Below are 17,672 nucleotides of genomic sequence, written 5' to 3'. Positions count from 1 at the left end.
CTGTACTCACCTCAGTACTTGCCTTACTCCAGACCTGAAGGCTTTCTTCTCCATATTCAGAAGTTCTTCCATGTCACTGGTGATCCAGGGCTTGTTGTTGGGGAAACAGCATACAGTCCTGGCTGGCAAGATGATGTTCTCACAGAATATGATATAGTTGGTGATACAATCAGTCAGTTTGTTAATGTCCTCCCTGTGTGGTTCACCTAACACATCCCAGTCCAACCTCTCAAAGCATTCCTGCAGAGCCTCATTAATCTCTGAGTCCACCTCCTCACAGTCCATGTTAACACAGGCTGCCGCTGGACAAGAGGCATGTACTGTACCTGGGTGTTAGCAGGACGGGCTGTGATCAGATCCTGCAGAGCCTCATTAATCTCTGAGTCCACCTCCTCACAGTCCATGTTAACACAGGCTGCCGCTGGACAAGAGGCATGTACTGTACCTGGGTGTTAGCAGGACGGGCTGTGATCAGATCCTGCAGAGCCTCATTAATCTCTGAGTCCACCTCCTCACAGTCCATGTTAACACAGGCTGCCGCTGGACAAGAGGCATGTACTGTACCTGTGTGTTAGCAGGACGGGCTGTGATCAGATCCTGCAGAGCCTCATTAATCTCTGAGTCCACCTCCTCACAGTCCATGTTAACACAGGCTGCCGCTGGACAAGAGGCATGTACTGTACCTGTGTGTTAGCAGGACGGGCTGTGATCAGATCCTGCAGAGCCTCATTAATCTCTGAGTCCACCTCCTCACAGTCCACGTTAACACAGGCTGCCGCTGGACAAGAGGCACATACTGTACCTGGGTGTTAGCAGGACGGGCTGTGATCAGATCCTGCCAAGTGGGGAAGAGCAGCGACACAGTTTGCTTCCTTTACATTTGCATACAGAAGGCCCAGTGTTCTAACATAGGGCAGCTGACATATTGATAAAAAGTTGGTATTGTTACCTCGAGAGAAACATGTTTAAAATCCCCAGTAATAGCCACAAAAGCATCGGGATATTGAGTTTGTATTCTAGTGATGGTCGAATGAATAGCATCACACACTACATTCACATCAGCCGATAGTTGAATGTATGCAACAACTAAAACGGCAGAAGAGAATTTCCAAGCCAAATAATATGGTTGTGTCCCAATGGCTAAGAACTCGATGTCCAGGCTACATAAACATTCCTTTACAGTGACATGTCTGTGATTACACCACCTTTCATTCACAAACACTGCAATCCCTCCTCCCTTTCCGCTCAGGAAGTCTTGAAGCCAGGTATGGAAGCATAATGGTCCAGAAAATGCCCGTGTAGCCAGTTAAGCACAAAACACTGCACTCCTGGTATTTCCTCTGGGCCTTAATGAGAGTACCAGGCTCATCCATCTTAATTCCCAAGGACCTCAGATCTCCCATTATGATTGCGGGGATATAACGTTTATAGTTTTTCCTCTTAACCTTTCCTTTGCTCCCGCCCTGCAGCCTCGGCATCGCCTCCTGCGGGATCTTGGCCCACACTCCGGGCAGTAGTGTTGGTTTGCATAGCTCAATGAATTGGTCTCTGGAACAAACACAACCTTTGCTCCAAACGCAAGGTCGCCAACACTAACAGTCCAGGCACACAATAATCCAGAATGGCACACAAGAAAACATAAAAATAGCATAAAATAATATGAAAATGGTATAAACACAGAAACTACTGCAACAAGCTACCACTAGCGCGGTGCCATCTTGTACACGAAGTTCAGAGTTAACACTATACAGAGTAATAATAAATATAAATATAAGTCTAGCGACAAGCACAGCACAGCAGAATGATGCAAAGATTCTAAAAATGCTAAAGTGAAGTAGCAGAATCATTGAGACAACTGGAAGAGTACAAAAACAAGGTAGTATGGTGGGACGTGAAAGAAGCTCCTCGTTAGAAACAGAATCAGGTTTAATCTCATTGACATATGTTGTGAAATTCGTTGTTCTAGTCTGGAGGTCTGGGATTTCAAGTTCCTGCATCTTCTCCCAGAAGGTAAAACAGAGGAAAAGGAATGGCCAAGATGGCAGACATCAATTTACATTTTGTGTGCCCTCAGATCACCCTCATCAATGATGCCTCCAATCGTTGCCCTAACATCCAACCATGAGGACCCATATCATCCTAAAAATAGTCGAAATTTAACCAGTAGCCTCAAACTACATGACATAAACAGGGAAGGCTCAGGTGTCAATAACCATGGAGAGCTCTGCTGATAATATGTTGCCAATAGACAATTCATTTCAATCATTTTAGCTCAGCTTTGTTCTAATATTTACACATGGGAATAATTATATTATTTAAGACGTCGGTTAAATTTGCTGCACCTCTGTTTCCGATTTCCACATTCCATTAATGCAAACTCCTATTTTACAAGGACTCCTTAAAAAAATAACTAGCTTATGTTCCGTGTGCACAAACAGCCTTTGCTGCCAAGTTCTCAGAGTTCAGCTGGTGGGTATTTTTCAATGGCCCACAATGTCAACAACAGCACTAGAACAATTCGTGAGACATTGACGGCTCGGCGCCGTGACGCTGCAGACTCGCGGTGCAGGGAGATTGGCGATTGGCTGACATGCGGCCAGGTTGCTGTGCAGACTGCGGGTTCGGGCGGCAGCGGTTGTAGTGTTTTCATTTCAAATAGGCGGCGTTCGGTGCAGCTGGTAGCGGGATGAAGTTCGTTCGGTTCCTCATGAAGAACGCGGCCTTGTCAAACGTGCCTAAGCAGATCGACCATTTCTCTAAGTTTTCTCCCTCACCGCTGTCCATTAAACAGTTCTTGGATTTCGGTGAGTGAGCGAGCGAGTGAAGTGTTGGTGCTTGCAGTCGGGGCCCCCAGGCGGCTCGGGGGGCGGGGTGGGGGTGACAGCACCCCTTCCGTTCTTTGGGCGCTGCAAGGGAGGCCCTACTGGGTGGTGAGGGTAAGTGGAATTATGTCCATGCACCATGGTTTGCACCGTCGCATTGAAGTGCAGGTAAAATCAACTCGACCTGTAGAGAGGAGTGGGAAGTTTGCAGGCAATGTGACCTTTGTCAGGGCCACAGTGAAGCGATGTCCTTGTCCCTTTATTAAAACCACATCCTGTGTTATTGTAATGAACTTGTTTATTTGATCAAGTGGTAGACAGTGTATAATTAAGGAAGTGTGCTTACTCTCTCTCTCTCAGTACTCAGTTTCTTGTCGAGTTTGTTTTTGCGTTTCTTTCCAAATTTGATCCCAATGATAGAAACAGAAAATGCTACAAACGCTCAGTAGTTCAAAATGCCGATGGCACTTCGACGTTAGCTTAGTTTCTCTCTTACACACCTGCTGCCAAATCTGTTGAATATTTCGAGCATTTTATTTTTATTTCATATTTCCAAAATCTGTAAGTTTTGGTATATTCACTTATTGTTCTTCACTTCGGACCGTCTCTTTATTAACTCGTCGGTTGATAGCCTGACATGTAAGAATGGTCTTTATTTCGAATGATTTTTGTAGAATTTTAGAACCTTAGTCAAGAAAGGGATATTTCGGCTCTTCGCACCGTGCCTACTGAAACAGTGATATTCGTGATCTGAGGCCTTGCAAACAACATTCGATTCGTTTTGTATCGGTTGTGTGCTAGCAATGCACAGCTGTCAGTTTTTTAACAACAGGTATCTTGTAAGAAATGCCGTCACTACATTAGACTGTAGGAATTGAGCTGCAGTAAGAGTTCCTTAACAGTCTCGCTTAGCCTGGAATTTGCTGAAAAGTAGCGCACTTTGGCGCAAAAAGCTCACGAATTTTGCTTATTTTATGCTAGTGTTTGTCAATAGGCAATGTACGTAAGTAACATTTTCAGAATATTTCTACATTTTCTTATTGCATACATGGAGAGCATTTATTCCATTGAGTCCAGGCTTGCTGTTGGAGCAACCCCTCACTTTCTATAACCTATTCTTTCATACAATCGAGGATTCGCCTACTGCTCATTTATACTGAGGGCAGTTTACAGTGACCTATTGATGTTTGAGGTGTAGGAGGAATTTCTCCAGAGTACTCTGGAGAAATCTTGCACTGTCACAGGGAGAGCATGCAAACTTCACACAATAGTATCAAAGATTACTATCAAATCTGATTCTCTGGAACTAAGAGACAATACACTAACCTATATTGAGTACTACAGCATAGAAACAGACCCTTTAGCCCATCTAGTCCATGCTGACCTGATCTTCTGCCTAGTCCCATCAACCTGCACCTAGACCACATACCTCCAAACCCACGTAGTTATCCAAACTTAACCAATATAATTGAACCTGCATCTACTACCTCTGCTGGCAGCTCAATCCAGACTCGCACCACCATATGAGTGACAAAGTTTCCCCTCAGATACTAGATCTGAGCTCATGAGCTCTAGATCTAGTCTCACCAACCTTAGTGGAAAAAGCCTGTTTGCATTTACCCTCTTTATACCCCCTCATAATTTTGTATACTTCGACAAGATCTTCCCTCATTCTCCTGCATTGTAGGGAATCAAGTCTATTAAACCTTTCCCTATAAGCTCAAGTCCTAAAGTCCCAGCAATGTCCTTGTAAATTTTGTCTGTACTCTTTCAAGCTTATTGACATCTTTCCTGTAGGTAGGTGACCAGAACTACATGCTATCCTCCAGATTTCTCATCATCAATGTGTTGTACCAATATAACATTCCAACTCTTGTACTCAGTGCCCTGATTTATGAAGGCTAACGTGCTAAAAGGTTTCTTTATGATCCTATCTACCTGTGATGTCACTTTCAGGGAATTTTGGATCTGTATTCCCAGATCCCTTTCTTCTACCACACTCCCTTGTGCCCTAACATTCACTATGTAAGTCTTACCCTGGTTTGTCCTCCTATAGCGCAACACTTCAGACTTGTCTGCATAAAATCTACCAGATCTTTCATTGCAATACTTATAGAACTCATTTCCCTTTCACCGTTAATCATTTTGCCTGCTCACGCCTTCTAGGAATAATCAGTTTGGATCTATTAAAGTCTTCAACCATGTCTTTGTTATCTTTACTCTTGATCACTGCAACACAGTATTGGTTGAATTCCTTTTCTATATAAACTTGGGTGTCCAAAACTCTGTCTCCTGCCCTAACTTGCAACAAATCTTATTCTGCAATCATACTTGGGCTCATTGTCACCTGGTAAAGCCACAGTTCAGTTTTAATGTTCACCAGCTTTTCTAAATCCTCTGTGGCTCCAATTTTGTAATTTCCTTTTGAAATTGAGTTTCTCCAGCTATATGAGGATCTTCAAATGTGATTATCTCAGCATTGTCAGTGTTGCTTCCGGGGCCTTGGGTTGTCCCATCTGTCTATTCATCTCTCTGCTGCTGCCCTTCTTTTGCCTTTCTTAAGAATCTCTTTCCTTTGTGGTTCAGCTTTAATTTTTGTTTGGCCACACTTCTCTCGAATGCTTGAAGAGGTTTTACTACTTTCAAGGCGCTATGTATTCTTGTTGGGACAACAATCACACTTAACATGAACAAGGCAAATAGTAATGAGAGGAAACCATTTGATGCAAAACTGGAGAAATTTGATCACATTTCTGAATTGGTGTGGTAAGCTTACAATGAATGATTCAGTTGGGAAAGGAGTCTATTCAGCCTATCGTGCCTGTGTTGGCTCCTTGAAGAGGCTATCCAATTCACCCTGCCCTCATCTCAACATAATTCTTAATGTTTTTCCTCTTTGATCATTTATCCATTTTCCTTTTGAAATGTTAAATAGTTATTTCTCCAGTTTGCAATTTAACCATTCAGTTAGGCTTCATTTATATGATGAAAAGATCTGATTGTGTAGATTGTCATGTTACATGAGGTGTTCTTGATTTTCTGTGCATTGACACTATCTTCATCCTATAGTATTGCTTATAGTGATGGGAGTAGTTAATTTGACTCAAAGGTAAAAAAAAATAAATAAATATATGGACCCTCTTGTTAGGCAAAGTAGAAACTGCAGCTGTGACATTGGTGTAATTCTGGTCTAGCTAGCAAATAACTGGAGTTGTATCTGGAGATTTGCCTTTTGATACAAATTTGAATCACACTATAGTAATTGAGGAGTTTAAATTTGGTTGCTAAATAAATCTAGAAGTGAAAGGCCAGTATTAGTATGATATTTAATAAACCATTGGATTGTTATAAACATACATCTAATTCAATTATGGCCTTTAGGGAAGAAAATCTGCTTACCTTTACCTGTTTTGACTTGTATGTGACTCCAGGCCATCATTGTGGGTCACCAAATTGCATTTGAAGACATTTTAAGATGGACAATATATGTTCTAGCCATGGAGCTGCAAATAAATCACCTTTTAAAAATCAGTGGTTTCCAAATGATAGGGTGCTCTCTATATATAGCTTGAAAATGTGGCTGATAGAAAGGGGATTAAGATGTAGACAGAAATAGTTTAGTAGACAAAATTTTCATAATAAATTATGATATGAATATACATCACTTAGTCTGGGTAATCCTCTAGTGATGAAATGATTGTTATTTCCTCAGAATATGACTTAATCAGTAATAATAAGTTACTAAATCTTGACTTGCCTGTAAAATCCTGTTCAAACACTTTGTATATAATGTATGTAATACAATGCATGAAACAGGAGCCTATTTTATCACCAAATTAGATCTAGGTTTAATTGGAATTATTTGCCTCAATTTACTTTCCTTTTGTTCTAGTGGACATTATCTTTTTCTCTAGGACACTACAAAATACTTACTGTTTTTTTTGTGTGTAAAATATATGTAAACCCATGCCATTGATTGTCATGAAAACTAGGAGCATTAGGTGGGCCTTTTAATATTAATCAATTCACCCTTGTGGTTTGGAGCTTCTGGACCTCTAGTTGAATTGCTCAAGCTATACTTGATTTATCTGTCTATGCAAAATGTCTGGAATTAAACCCAGTGTTATCAGTTCACAGTATTTGTCACTCGCCTGCAGAAACTATTCCATGTGATCGTATTTGTTCAGATTGAAAGTTCAGTTGTCAAGTTAAGTGACCCTTAGTTTATCAGATTAGCCAAGAATCAATGTAACTTTTCATGTTGTTACAGTAGCCACAGTCACTAAAGACGTATGATCTTGTGAATGTTTCTAATTTTATCTCGTTGTATATCTTTTGCCAGGAAGCAAAATATGGTTGTATATAAAATGAAGTATGCATGCTTATGCATTACTTGAAGTCTTTTTCAGTTCTATCCACCAGTGACCTTTTCAGATTCCATCCTGGGAATTGAGAACATCTTGGCAAAATCCCGTGTAGTTCTGATTTCCAATACTCTATGTTGATAGTTTTCAACAAGGTAAACTCAGAACAGACTGAATAAAGATAAAGAAATACCCATATGGGGCACATGCCTTACTTTTAGAAATCATGGCTAGAATTTAATGTGCATAATTACAAAATTCAAACCACTTACTGGTATTTCTGCGTGTGATGACACAAAATGGGTTCTATTAAAGAACTAATGCTGGAATCAAAATTATCTTCATGAAGTAAAAACAGCAAATGCTATGCAATTCCATGGTATTATATAACACTGTCTCAAGTCTGTGATTGAACATATTTTGAGGATAGTGGTAATTTTTTTGTCCTGCTTAGATTCACATGCGTAAAATGTCACTAAAAGTCTTCCAGCAACATGGAATTATGCAGTTTAATTCTCATACTTTAAGGAGAGGCAATTGAGTAGAAGATATTGATACCTAGCATTTAAGTTCAGTGTTGCATTCTTATTTATTTAGGCTCAACAAATGCCTGTGAGAAGACATCCTTTATGTTTCTGAGGCAAGAGCTGCCTGTGAGACTGTCTAATATTATGAAGGAAATCAACCTTCTCCCAGATCGGCTACTTGGCACACCTTCCGTTCAGTTAGTTCAAAGCTGGTGAGTAGCCACACAGGAGTTCATGCACAACAAGGAATGGCCCACTTCTGAACAAGAATGCGTCTCGTGTGTGGCTTCTTAAAAGTAGCACAATTTGAATGGGGTATGATAAAATTACTGTATGTTACTGCTGTGTTTTCTATCCAAATTTTTAAAAAATGCTTACTTTCTGTGCATGAGAATATGACTGGTTATACTAGCCATCTGGTTATTTGTTGCTAATGCTTAAATTACACAGCTGGAGTTGTGTAAGTTCTTGCGTGAACTTTATCCTACTTTGGTGCTCCGCCCCTCCCCCCCCCCCCCACACAAGTCAGTGTGCACGTCTTTTTTGCGTATATCGTATTCCTTTGATTGTAAAATCCAGTTTAAAACAACTTTTATTTTCTAATACAGTGCATAAAACAAACATCTTTTATTACCAAATTTCAATAGATTATGTTTAACATCTTCCCACCAGTATATATCTTAGTTGATTTATTTATTTAGTGATACAGCACGGAGTAGGCCCTTCTGGCCCTTCAAGCCGTGCTGCCCAGCATCCCCTGGTTTAACCCTGGCCTAATCATGGGACAATTTTGCAATGGGTAATTAACCTACCAATCGGTACGTCTTTGGACTGTGGGAGGAAAGTAGTGCACCCGGGGAAAACCCATGCATTCCACCGGGAGGACGTACAGACTTCTTACGGAACAGCACCAGGATTGAACTCCAATACCTCAAGCTGTAATAGCGTCACACTAACTGCTACGCTACCGTGGCACCCATTGTGAATGATAAAATTTTGTTTTAGTATCGAAGTAGCACTAGGAAGTGCTACTTCCATTTTAAATAAAGCAAGACCAAGCAAGAAGTGTGTTCATAGGGAACTCACTACAGCAGTGAAAGTTATTTCTCGTCTCTGATCTTTATTTTCTGAAATTACCTTGTGGTGGTAGTTTGAAAATACTTGTGTAGAACCATGAGACTCTTTAGAATGTTTTTGGCATTTGTTCTTTATAGGAGGCTAGGTTATGTAGCTTGAAACTACATTAAAGTGCTTTGAATAAATGGAGCTGTTCTGTCTGAACATCTATATATTTCTCTTTTTGTGCTTTTTTTCTCTTGGATGTTCAATATTTGCATCAAGTATTCTAATGGCATGCACTGCACAAGGAAGAATTTTAAATTCTACTTGGATCATAACACAATAAAGCATAGGAGCAGAACTAGGTCATTCAATCGTGGTTGATTTATTTTCCTTCTCAACACCACTCTCCTGCCTCTTCCCCATTACTTTTGATGCCCTTGCTAATCAAGAACCTTTCACTTGAAGTATGTTCAATGGTTTGTTCTCCACAGCTGTCTATTGCAATGAATTCCACAGATTCACCACCATGCGGCTAAAGAAATTCTTCTTCATCTCTGTTGTGAAGGAACATCTTTTTATTCTAAGGTTGCGCTCTCTGGTCCTGGACACTCCCACTACTGGAAATATCCTCTCCACTTCCTCTCTATCCAGGCCTTTCAATATTTGGTAGGTTTCGATGAGATCTCCCCACCTGCCCCCCCAGTCTTTTGAAACTCCAATGAGTATTGCTCAGAGCCATCAAATGCTGTTCATATATTAACTCCATTATCTCTGGGATCATCCTCATAAAACATCTCTAGATACTGTCCAATATCACCACATCCTTTTGTAGATGAGGAGCTCAAAACCACTCATAATACTGAAAATATGGTCTGACCAATGCTTTAAAAAGCCTCCCCATTATAATCTAGTCTTGAAATGAATGCCAACATTGTCTTCCTTACTACTGACTCGACCTGTAAGTTAACCTTTAGAAGTCCTGTAATAGGACTCCCAAGTTCCTGTGCACCTCCAATTTCTGAATTATCTCCCTATTTACAAAACAGTCTATGCCTTTATTTTGTTTACCGAAGTGCATGACTATACACTTCCCTATGCTGTACTCGCATCTGCTGTTTCTTTGTCCATTCTTCCATTCTATCCAAGTCTTTATGCAGACTCCCTGCTTCCTCAGCACGACCTGCCCATCTACTCATTTGTATTATCAGCAAGTTTGGCCACAGTGCTATCAGTTCTATCCTCCAGATCATTAATATATAATGTGAAAAGTAGCAGATTTAACACTGAACCCCTGAGCACCAGCAGCCAACCAGAAAAAGCGCCCTTTTGTCCTTTCTTTTCCAGAAAACTATAAGCCATAGGAGTAGAATTTGGCCATTTAGCCTATTGAGTCTGTTTCACTATTCTGTCATGGCTGATTTATTATCCTGCTCAACTCCATTCTCCTGCCTTCAAAAACTGCTCACAATACCCCAAACGTAGTCTCACTAATGCCTTATAAAACCTCACATTACATCCTTGCTTTTATATTCTAGTCCTCAAAATGAATGCTAAAATTGCATTTACCGTCTTTACTACTGACAACCTGCAAGTTGACCTTCAGGGAACCCTGCACCAGGACTTCTTAGTCATTTTGCACTTCCAGTTTCTGATTTAGCTCCCCATTTAGAAAGTAGTCTACACCTTTATTCCTTCTACCAAAGTGCATGGCCATACACTTCCTTACACTATATTCCATCTGCCTTCTTCCAGATAATTCCAAAAGATTTGTCAGACAAGATGTCCTTTAGGAAATCATGGTGACTTTGGACTATTTTATCATGTGTTTCCAAGTACCTAAGACCTCATCCTTAATAATGAACTCTTAAAATCTTACCAGCCACTGAAGTCAAGCTAACCAGTCTATAATTTTCTAATTTTTGCTTCACTCTTTTCTTTAAATAAAAAAGAGTGACATTTTGCAATTTTTCCAGTCCTCTGGAAACATTCCTGACTCTAGTGATTCTTGGGCGATCACTACAAACGTCCTGACAATCTCTTCAGCTACTTCTTCCAATACCCGAGGTTATAGTCCATCTGGTCAGGTGACTTCAGACCTTTCAGCTTCTCAAGCACCACCACCTCATTAATAAAGACTACACTCATCTTTGCCCCCTACCCTCAATTTCTGGCATGTTGATGGTGTTTTCCACAGTGAAGACTGATGCAAAATACTTAATTCAGTTTATCTGCTGTTTCTTTGTTCCCTATCACTACTTCTCTCGTGTTCTTTTCCAGTGGTTTAATGTCAACCCTTGCCTCTCATTTACAATATATTTTGGGAAAAAATGGTACCCTCTTTTACATTATTAGTTAGCTTACCTCCATATTTTATCTTTTTTCCCCAATTGCATTTATAGTTGCATTCTCTTGCTTTATAAAAGCTTCCCAATCCTCTAGCTTCATGCTAATTTTTGCAATATTGTATGCCCTTCCTTTTGCTTCTATGCTGTTTTTGGCTTCCCTTATCAACCACTGTTGCCTCATCCTTCTTTATGATAAAGACACCTCAGTGAGAGAGAGATTGCGTCGACTGGCCCCTACAGCCGTGGGAGACATAGGCAGCGTGTGTGTAGATTATATTGCGCTGAAGAGGCGCACCATCAGTGACCAGAATATGGCCCTGAGGGCCGAAGAGGCAATGGCCTGTCTGAGTGGTGCGAAGTGGTTTAAGGTGCTGGATCTGAGGAGTGGATGTTGCCAGATCCCAATGAGTGGGGCTGACAAGGAGAAGATGGCCGTTATAAGTTCCCTAGGATTCTATTGGTCCGAAAAGATGCCACAGGGCATATCCGGAGCCCTTGCAGACTTCCCGTGGGGCATGTGGAAGACCATGGGGGATGTGGAGGTGTTTGGAGTTTTGGTGTATGTGGATGATCTCCTGGTATTTGGCTTTGCCTTGGGAGAATATGAAGTGAGGTTGTTGCAGGAGCGGCTGAGAACTACAGGGTTAAAGTGTTTTCTGGACACGTGCCAGGGCTGACGAAGGTCGCAGCTCGTGAGTGACTGTTTCTACGGAATCAAGTTTGAAATGAAGATGGAGAGACTGGAGAGAGTGATCTGGAACCAGTGGGAAAACTTACAAGTTGGAGAAAACGAAGGAAGTTGTCTGACTGAGGGCAACAGCAAACTGAGAGCCTGGAGAGGGGAGTTTGCGGAGGTGAAGAAATTGCGGACAAATCTCGGAAGAGGGAAGCGGAAGCTTGAAGGGAACCTGAAAATGACCATCGACAGTTCAAATGAAGTGCAAAGCCTGAAAGTTGATCTGGAAGAAGTCATGAGGAAGAAAAATCTGGAGATAACTGCAGTGAATACTGAACTGGAGGCTGACCAATCTTTAACTGCTGCTTTTCAGGTCAGGGTGGAAGAAGCTGTTGGAGTAACTGCGTCCCAGATTGAGATGGCCGGGACGCATGAGTCAGAACTGCTGAGCCTGTGGCGAGAGTTACAGGGGCCAGAGAAGAAGCTGATATCTCAATTGCAGGAGGCTGAAGAGACTGCAAGAGCAGTGCAGGCCACGTGTTTCCGTTTGGAGAAGATCAAACAGCAGCTACCGATCGCAGAAATGAGGAAGAATACGGATTCGAAGGATGATGTGCTGGATGTGTGGTACATGCTGCCTTTTGCAGACTTTCCCTCGATTGAGGAAGAGACCTTTGGCCCTTCTCCCACTGAGTCAGGTGTAGTGGGGAGGGTTAGCTGTGTGCAGTCGGGGGCATGAGTGAGAGGTTGAGAGAGGAGTTGGTAGCGGGCCCGAGGTATCCCCAGTTGTGTCCGAGCCTGAAGGGGTTAGGTGAGGGGGTACGGAGGGCTCAGCGGGTTAGGGAACTCCCAGATAAATCGGCCTATGTAGCGCCTGAGGAACAGGGTGTGAGGTTTACTGTGTGGGGAGCAAATGTCACTGTTTGTGCTTGGGTTAGGGTGTGTTGGCAGGAAGGGTGGCGAGTTATTTAATAGTCATGAGGACATGACTTTTATTTGGTAGGGGAGAGAGACAGTTACACCATATGCGATTAAATGATGACAATTTATAAAGATTACTATAACTAAATGATTAATAATCATACAGTATATATGAAGGAAAAGAAAATAAAGAAAAGGTCCCAAACTTATCGAAGTCCAAACCACTTCGTGCACAACCGTTGGAGCTCAATTACTGAAGTCTTCTGGCCACCAGTCGATCCCCTCTGAACTCCTCGACTCGCAGCTCAGGACCACCCAAAGTGGTCAACCAAGCACATCTATCTTCGTCTCCTCTCTTCGGGGTACCTCCTGACCTTGGACGCCCGCTTGGGGTTCGTTCCTCACCCAGTTTACAGCATCGCTTCCTCTCTCTCTCACCCCCTCGCGCCGATCTCCCCAAAAGCCCTCCAACAATAGCTTACAGACTCAGAAGAAAGAACAACGTTAATCCCAATTGGTTAACAAAGGAATACAATTCTCGTTATCAGTAAATTTTAACTCAAACAAGCTTCCAGCACTCTCTTGCATCGAAGAAGCAGTCCTACTTTTAACAAAACAAAGAAGCCATTTTGATTAACATACGCAGTAACAAAGAAAAAGAAGAACCCCCTTTACAAATTATCATGCATCTTTTAAATTATTCCCAGACACACCTGCCTTTGCTGCTCCCTGCTTGGCCAGCTCTTCTCTCAAGCCTCTATTGTTACCATTACTCAACTGTAAGATCGATCCTTGTAATTTCAGCCTCTTCCTCGCAAACTGCAAGGTGAATCCTATCATGTTATATTCACTATCTCTTAAGGATTCCTTATCCTTAAGCTCCCTAATCAAATCCAGTTCATTGTGCAACACCAAATCCAAAATCCCTTTTCCCTTGTTCCACAAACTCCTCTGAAAAGCCTTCTACAAATTCTTTCGGCATCAAATGCGAACCTGATTTTTTCCCAGTCTACCTGCATAATGAAGTCCCAATGATTTCCATTGGATTGCCTTTCTTGCATGCTTTTTCTGTCTTCTGGTGTGATTTGTACCCCACATTTAGAGGTCTGTATAGCTCCCATCAGAGACTTTTTACCCTTGTAGTCTGCTGATCTTACATCACTTCTTGCTAGGGGTTTGATTTGATTATTTACCACCTAACACACTGTTCACCTACCTGTCTTTTTAATGAGATGTGTATCTTTGAGCATCCATTATTATATCTGTCTTTGTATGTTATATCTGCATGTGTATATTATTTCCATATCTTGGGTGGGATGTTGAGTCATTCTAGATCTTGTCAAACATAATATAAAAATTTACTCATTTGCAGTGTTAAGGGTACCTAAAACTATCATTTGTGATCTTTAAAATTATTGATAAGGATTTCTTTTGGATTGTTTGCAGCCACTGTGTTACAGAATTGCTTGCGCAAAAAAGGCACTTTTTACTAAAGACCAAAAGATCTCAGTCCTTGCATGGAAATATAATCTCAAAAATGTTCTCCATTAAATTTGACATTTTTCCACTTGGGAAATGTGGTACATGGTACTTGCAAAGGCATTGATTAGCATGTCCTTTTGCTATGCAATTGTTTCCAGTTTCAGTGTCTCATGCATGCTGACCTGGCAGATTATTTGCTGAAAAGTTGTCTTAATTAGGTGAACCAAAAGTGCATGCTGTTTGTACTGTGCATTGTACACTTGTTGTAGGCATTGATCCTGTTTGGGGTTAGTGTCCAGGCAATCAAGTAATAACACTCTACTCCCTTTATAGCCTAGCAATTAGTCTTAGTTTCCAAAGCCAGTCAGTTTCTATATACCTTCAGACAACACTGAGGATTATTATTTATGGGGAATAACTGGTGCATATTTGTTATGGGTGATTTTAACCATTCAATGAGAGTTGTTTTGGTTCAGGAGCTGAGCATCTTTATTGTGGAAACAGAATCTGAATTCAACCAAGATTGTTTTTTTTTTCAAAGTAACTATATTCATGTTCCAATAGTCAAATGTTGGAATTGGAGATCATTATCGTTACTGCAGAAGTGATTAAATGGGGATTTTATTCACTGAGGTAAAGATAAAAAGAAAAGTAGTACCTCGCCTATCAGTACAGTCTATCCTATTCTTGTGCTCTTGCAGTTACTCCACCTGAATTTTTCAACACTGATTTGTTTGTATTGGAGAAAATTAATTCTGCCAGGCACTGCAAGTTTCCATTTGACATTGAACCTCTTCATTTTGAGCCCTTTGGGCCCTGTGAAGTTGGCAATAATGGTGATTTATTGCCAGGCACCTTAAAAGCATTTATTTAAGTATGGCTGGCGTGCTGTCCTATTTAAAAAAAAAATGTGATTATAAACTTTAGAATTTAGAAGACCTTTGTCTTTTTCTATCAAAGCACATATGATGAGAGTTTATGAAGCAATTGTCAAATTTGGAAAAAGACTGGATTTAACCCATCATTCAATTACAATCTAGCACTATTGCTGAAGTTGCTTCCATTGACATTTAAAGAGTTTGTAATATTTTCAACAAATTACCTGTGAATGTTTGAAGTAAAAACTCACTGTTGTCGATGCTTGGCCAACCTCCAATAATTTGGAGCTGTTTAATTTTAACATCAACTATGTATTTGTGCTACAGAAATAGTATGGATAGATTTAATTTTGCTACTCCATTAAAAGTCAACCTCCAGTCATGTGTAATTTCTCCCTTACACCATCTCCCCAGAATTTAACAACCAGAAGATCACATATCAATTTGAACTTTTGTGTATGTATATTCACCTGGTCAACATGTTTTGTGTTGGAATCCAATAGAAAAGTCTATTTTATGTTGCAAATTATTCTAATCATGCCTTTTTTTCATATAGGTATGTTCAAAGTCTCTCGGATATTCTTGAGTTTTATAATCAGAACCCTGATGATCATAGTGTTTTATCAAGGTGGGTTTTTATTTAAATAATACTTTAAGTTGTGTTTATAGTCATTGCTTATTGTTTTTCATCAAAATATTCAGCTATTCACCCTTTACTAGGTATGAGGTTTATTGGGGCTTTGTTTTTTTTTTAAAGCTTTTGGATATGTGTGGACTTGGATTGTGAAATTAAAAGCTGTAATTGTTAATTTTGCTCTTTGGCTGGAGATAACATTCTTAAATATTGTATGTAAAAATGTGAATAACAGGTTAAGTTTGTACTAATTTTATTGAATCGTATTGAAACATAATGTATTAAAATTCAAAATTCCCCAACATGGATGTGAGTTGTTAATTGTAGGAATCCAATTTTGACCATCTTCATTACTAGGATAATCTACTGCAGTATATTGCCACCTATTCATTCTTTCTGAATTTCAGCATCAAATTATTGCATATGTGATTTGGAAATAAAATACTGCCAAAATTTTGGGCAAGTATCTAGGTACATTATAGTAACTAAGGTGGCTTCCAAAGAATTCCTGCATATACTGTAATAAGGTCTGATTTGATGTAAAAGAACAGTGTTTGAGGGTGTGGTTTTTACATTATATGTGTATTCTTAGTTTCACAGATACACTAATTACAATCAGGAATAGGCACAATGAAGTTGTTCCAACTATGGCCCAAGGTGTGATTGAATACAAAGAATCATTTTATGAAGACAGTGTCACCAGTCAGAATATACAGTACTTTCTAGATCGATTTTACATGAGCCGGATTTCTATTCGAATGCTCATCAATCAACATAGTAAGTGTTATCAATTTCAAGAGGCCCATGCTTTATAGAGCTACTTCATAGATTTGTAATAGTACTGAACAGTGAACTGTGTTGGACATGTAAATTTATCTTGTTTTGACATATTCATGTGTTTTAACTGAACCTATTTGTGTCAGATAAATATGTACTTCCTTTCCTTCAGCATTAATTTTTGGTGGCACAACAAATCCAGCACACCCAAAGCATATAGGTAGTATTGATCCTGACTGTGAAGTTGGTGGTGTTGTTAGAGGTAAGTGATTTTGTTTTTCCTTAATTAGGGAATTTCACTTTTTTTAAAGTTAAAGTTTTTTAAAGTTGAATGAAAGTCCACAAAAGGAATTCCTATTTTTCTGTATATTTAAATTTCTGTAGATTTCAATGGATTCTTTTATGTCCCTTTCATAATATTACTAAGCTCTTTGCAGGTAATGAAATCTTTTTTAGAGTGTAATATCGGAAATGTGGTAACTTGCTCACGTAAGCTTCCATGGACAGACAGTGACATTAACTTAGGGATTATCTCTTTTCAAAATAGCCAATGAAGAGAAACATTAAAAAAAATCAGTGATTATTTTCCTAGTCAACATCAAAATGGTTTCGTATTATATGTTGATGATATCAACTAGTATCTTGATGACCAGACTTTGGTGTCAGGTTATGGCAGCTGATAAGGAAAAGTGAATGTAGGCCATGTATCTTTCAGTAGGTCAGTGGTTGCAATCCTTGATTATGTATCCTAGTTATTGATATTTGTGGCTGTATTTGCATACTAGAGTTTGACTTGGGCTTCCATTGGTTAAAGGTGCTAACGCATTTACTATCTGGTTTGTATCTACTTCAAGGCTGACAGTATTATACAGAAGGTCTATCTAGCCCAGATACAGATTCTGTAGTATTGGTGATAAGATTGTTGCTGTGGTGCAACTTTCATTGCACCTCACTTTTAAAGAATATGTTGGAATCCCACCCTTGGTAATTTTCTTCCTTTCCAATTGCGGTGGATCAGCTATGATGGTGATTAGTAATGTGGTCAATGAAGTCTTCTCTTACATTGATATGTAACTAAATTCATTATTTTGGAATCTGCAACTCAGCATTAGAATTTTAGATAATAGTACTTCTGTTAATATTTGTCCTTCAGCAAGCTAAATCTGTAGGCATTATAATTCAGA

The 17,672-nt window shown here is 39.9% G+C and overlaps 1 protein-coding gene across 2 annotated transcripts in view; it reads left to right on the top strand.

The window, feature by feature from the left end:
- Window positions 1-2,500: 2,500 nt before the first annotated feature.
- LOC140741451 (pyruvate dehydrogenase (acetyl-transferring) kinase isozyme 2, mitochondrial-like) overlaps window positions 2,501-17,672 on the top strand; it is a 31,068-nt gene continuing 15,896 nt past the window's right edge. Inside the window, exons 1-5 of one of the 2 annotated variants that reach the window (XM_073071661.1) lie at window positions 2,501-2,804; window positions 7,784-7,925; window positions 15,634-15,705; window positions 16,304-16,488; window positions 16,661-16,750. In XM_073071661.1, coding sequence (XP_072927762.1) covers window positions 2,687-2,804; window positions 7,784-7,925; window positions 15,634-15,705; window positions 16,304-16,488; window positions 16,661-16,750 — 607 coding nt within the window. In that variant the 5' untranslated portion in view covers window positions 2,501-2,686. Of the gene's footprint in view, window positions 2,805-2,844; window positions 2,937-7,783; window positions 7,926-15,633; window positions 15,706-16,303; window positions 16,489-16,660; window positions 16,751-17,672 lie in introns of those variants that run through there. The other variant, XM_073071662.1, reaches the window with a different exon arrangement.

The sequence above is a fragment of the Hemitrygon akajei genome, chromosome 18 (genome assembly GCF_048418815.1).
Source record: "Hemitrygon akajei chromosome 18, sHemAka1.3, whole genome shotgun sequence".
NCBI classification, from domain to species: domain Eukaryota; kingdom Metazoa; phylum Chordata; class Chondrichthyes; order Myliobatiformes; family Dasyatidae; genus Hemitrygon; species Hemitrygon akajei.
The sequence above is the reverse complement of the archived record's forward strand: the minus strand, read 5'-3'. Positions and strand labels throughout refer to the sequence as shown.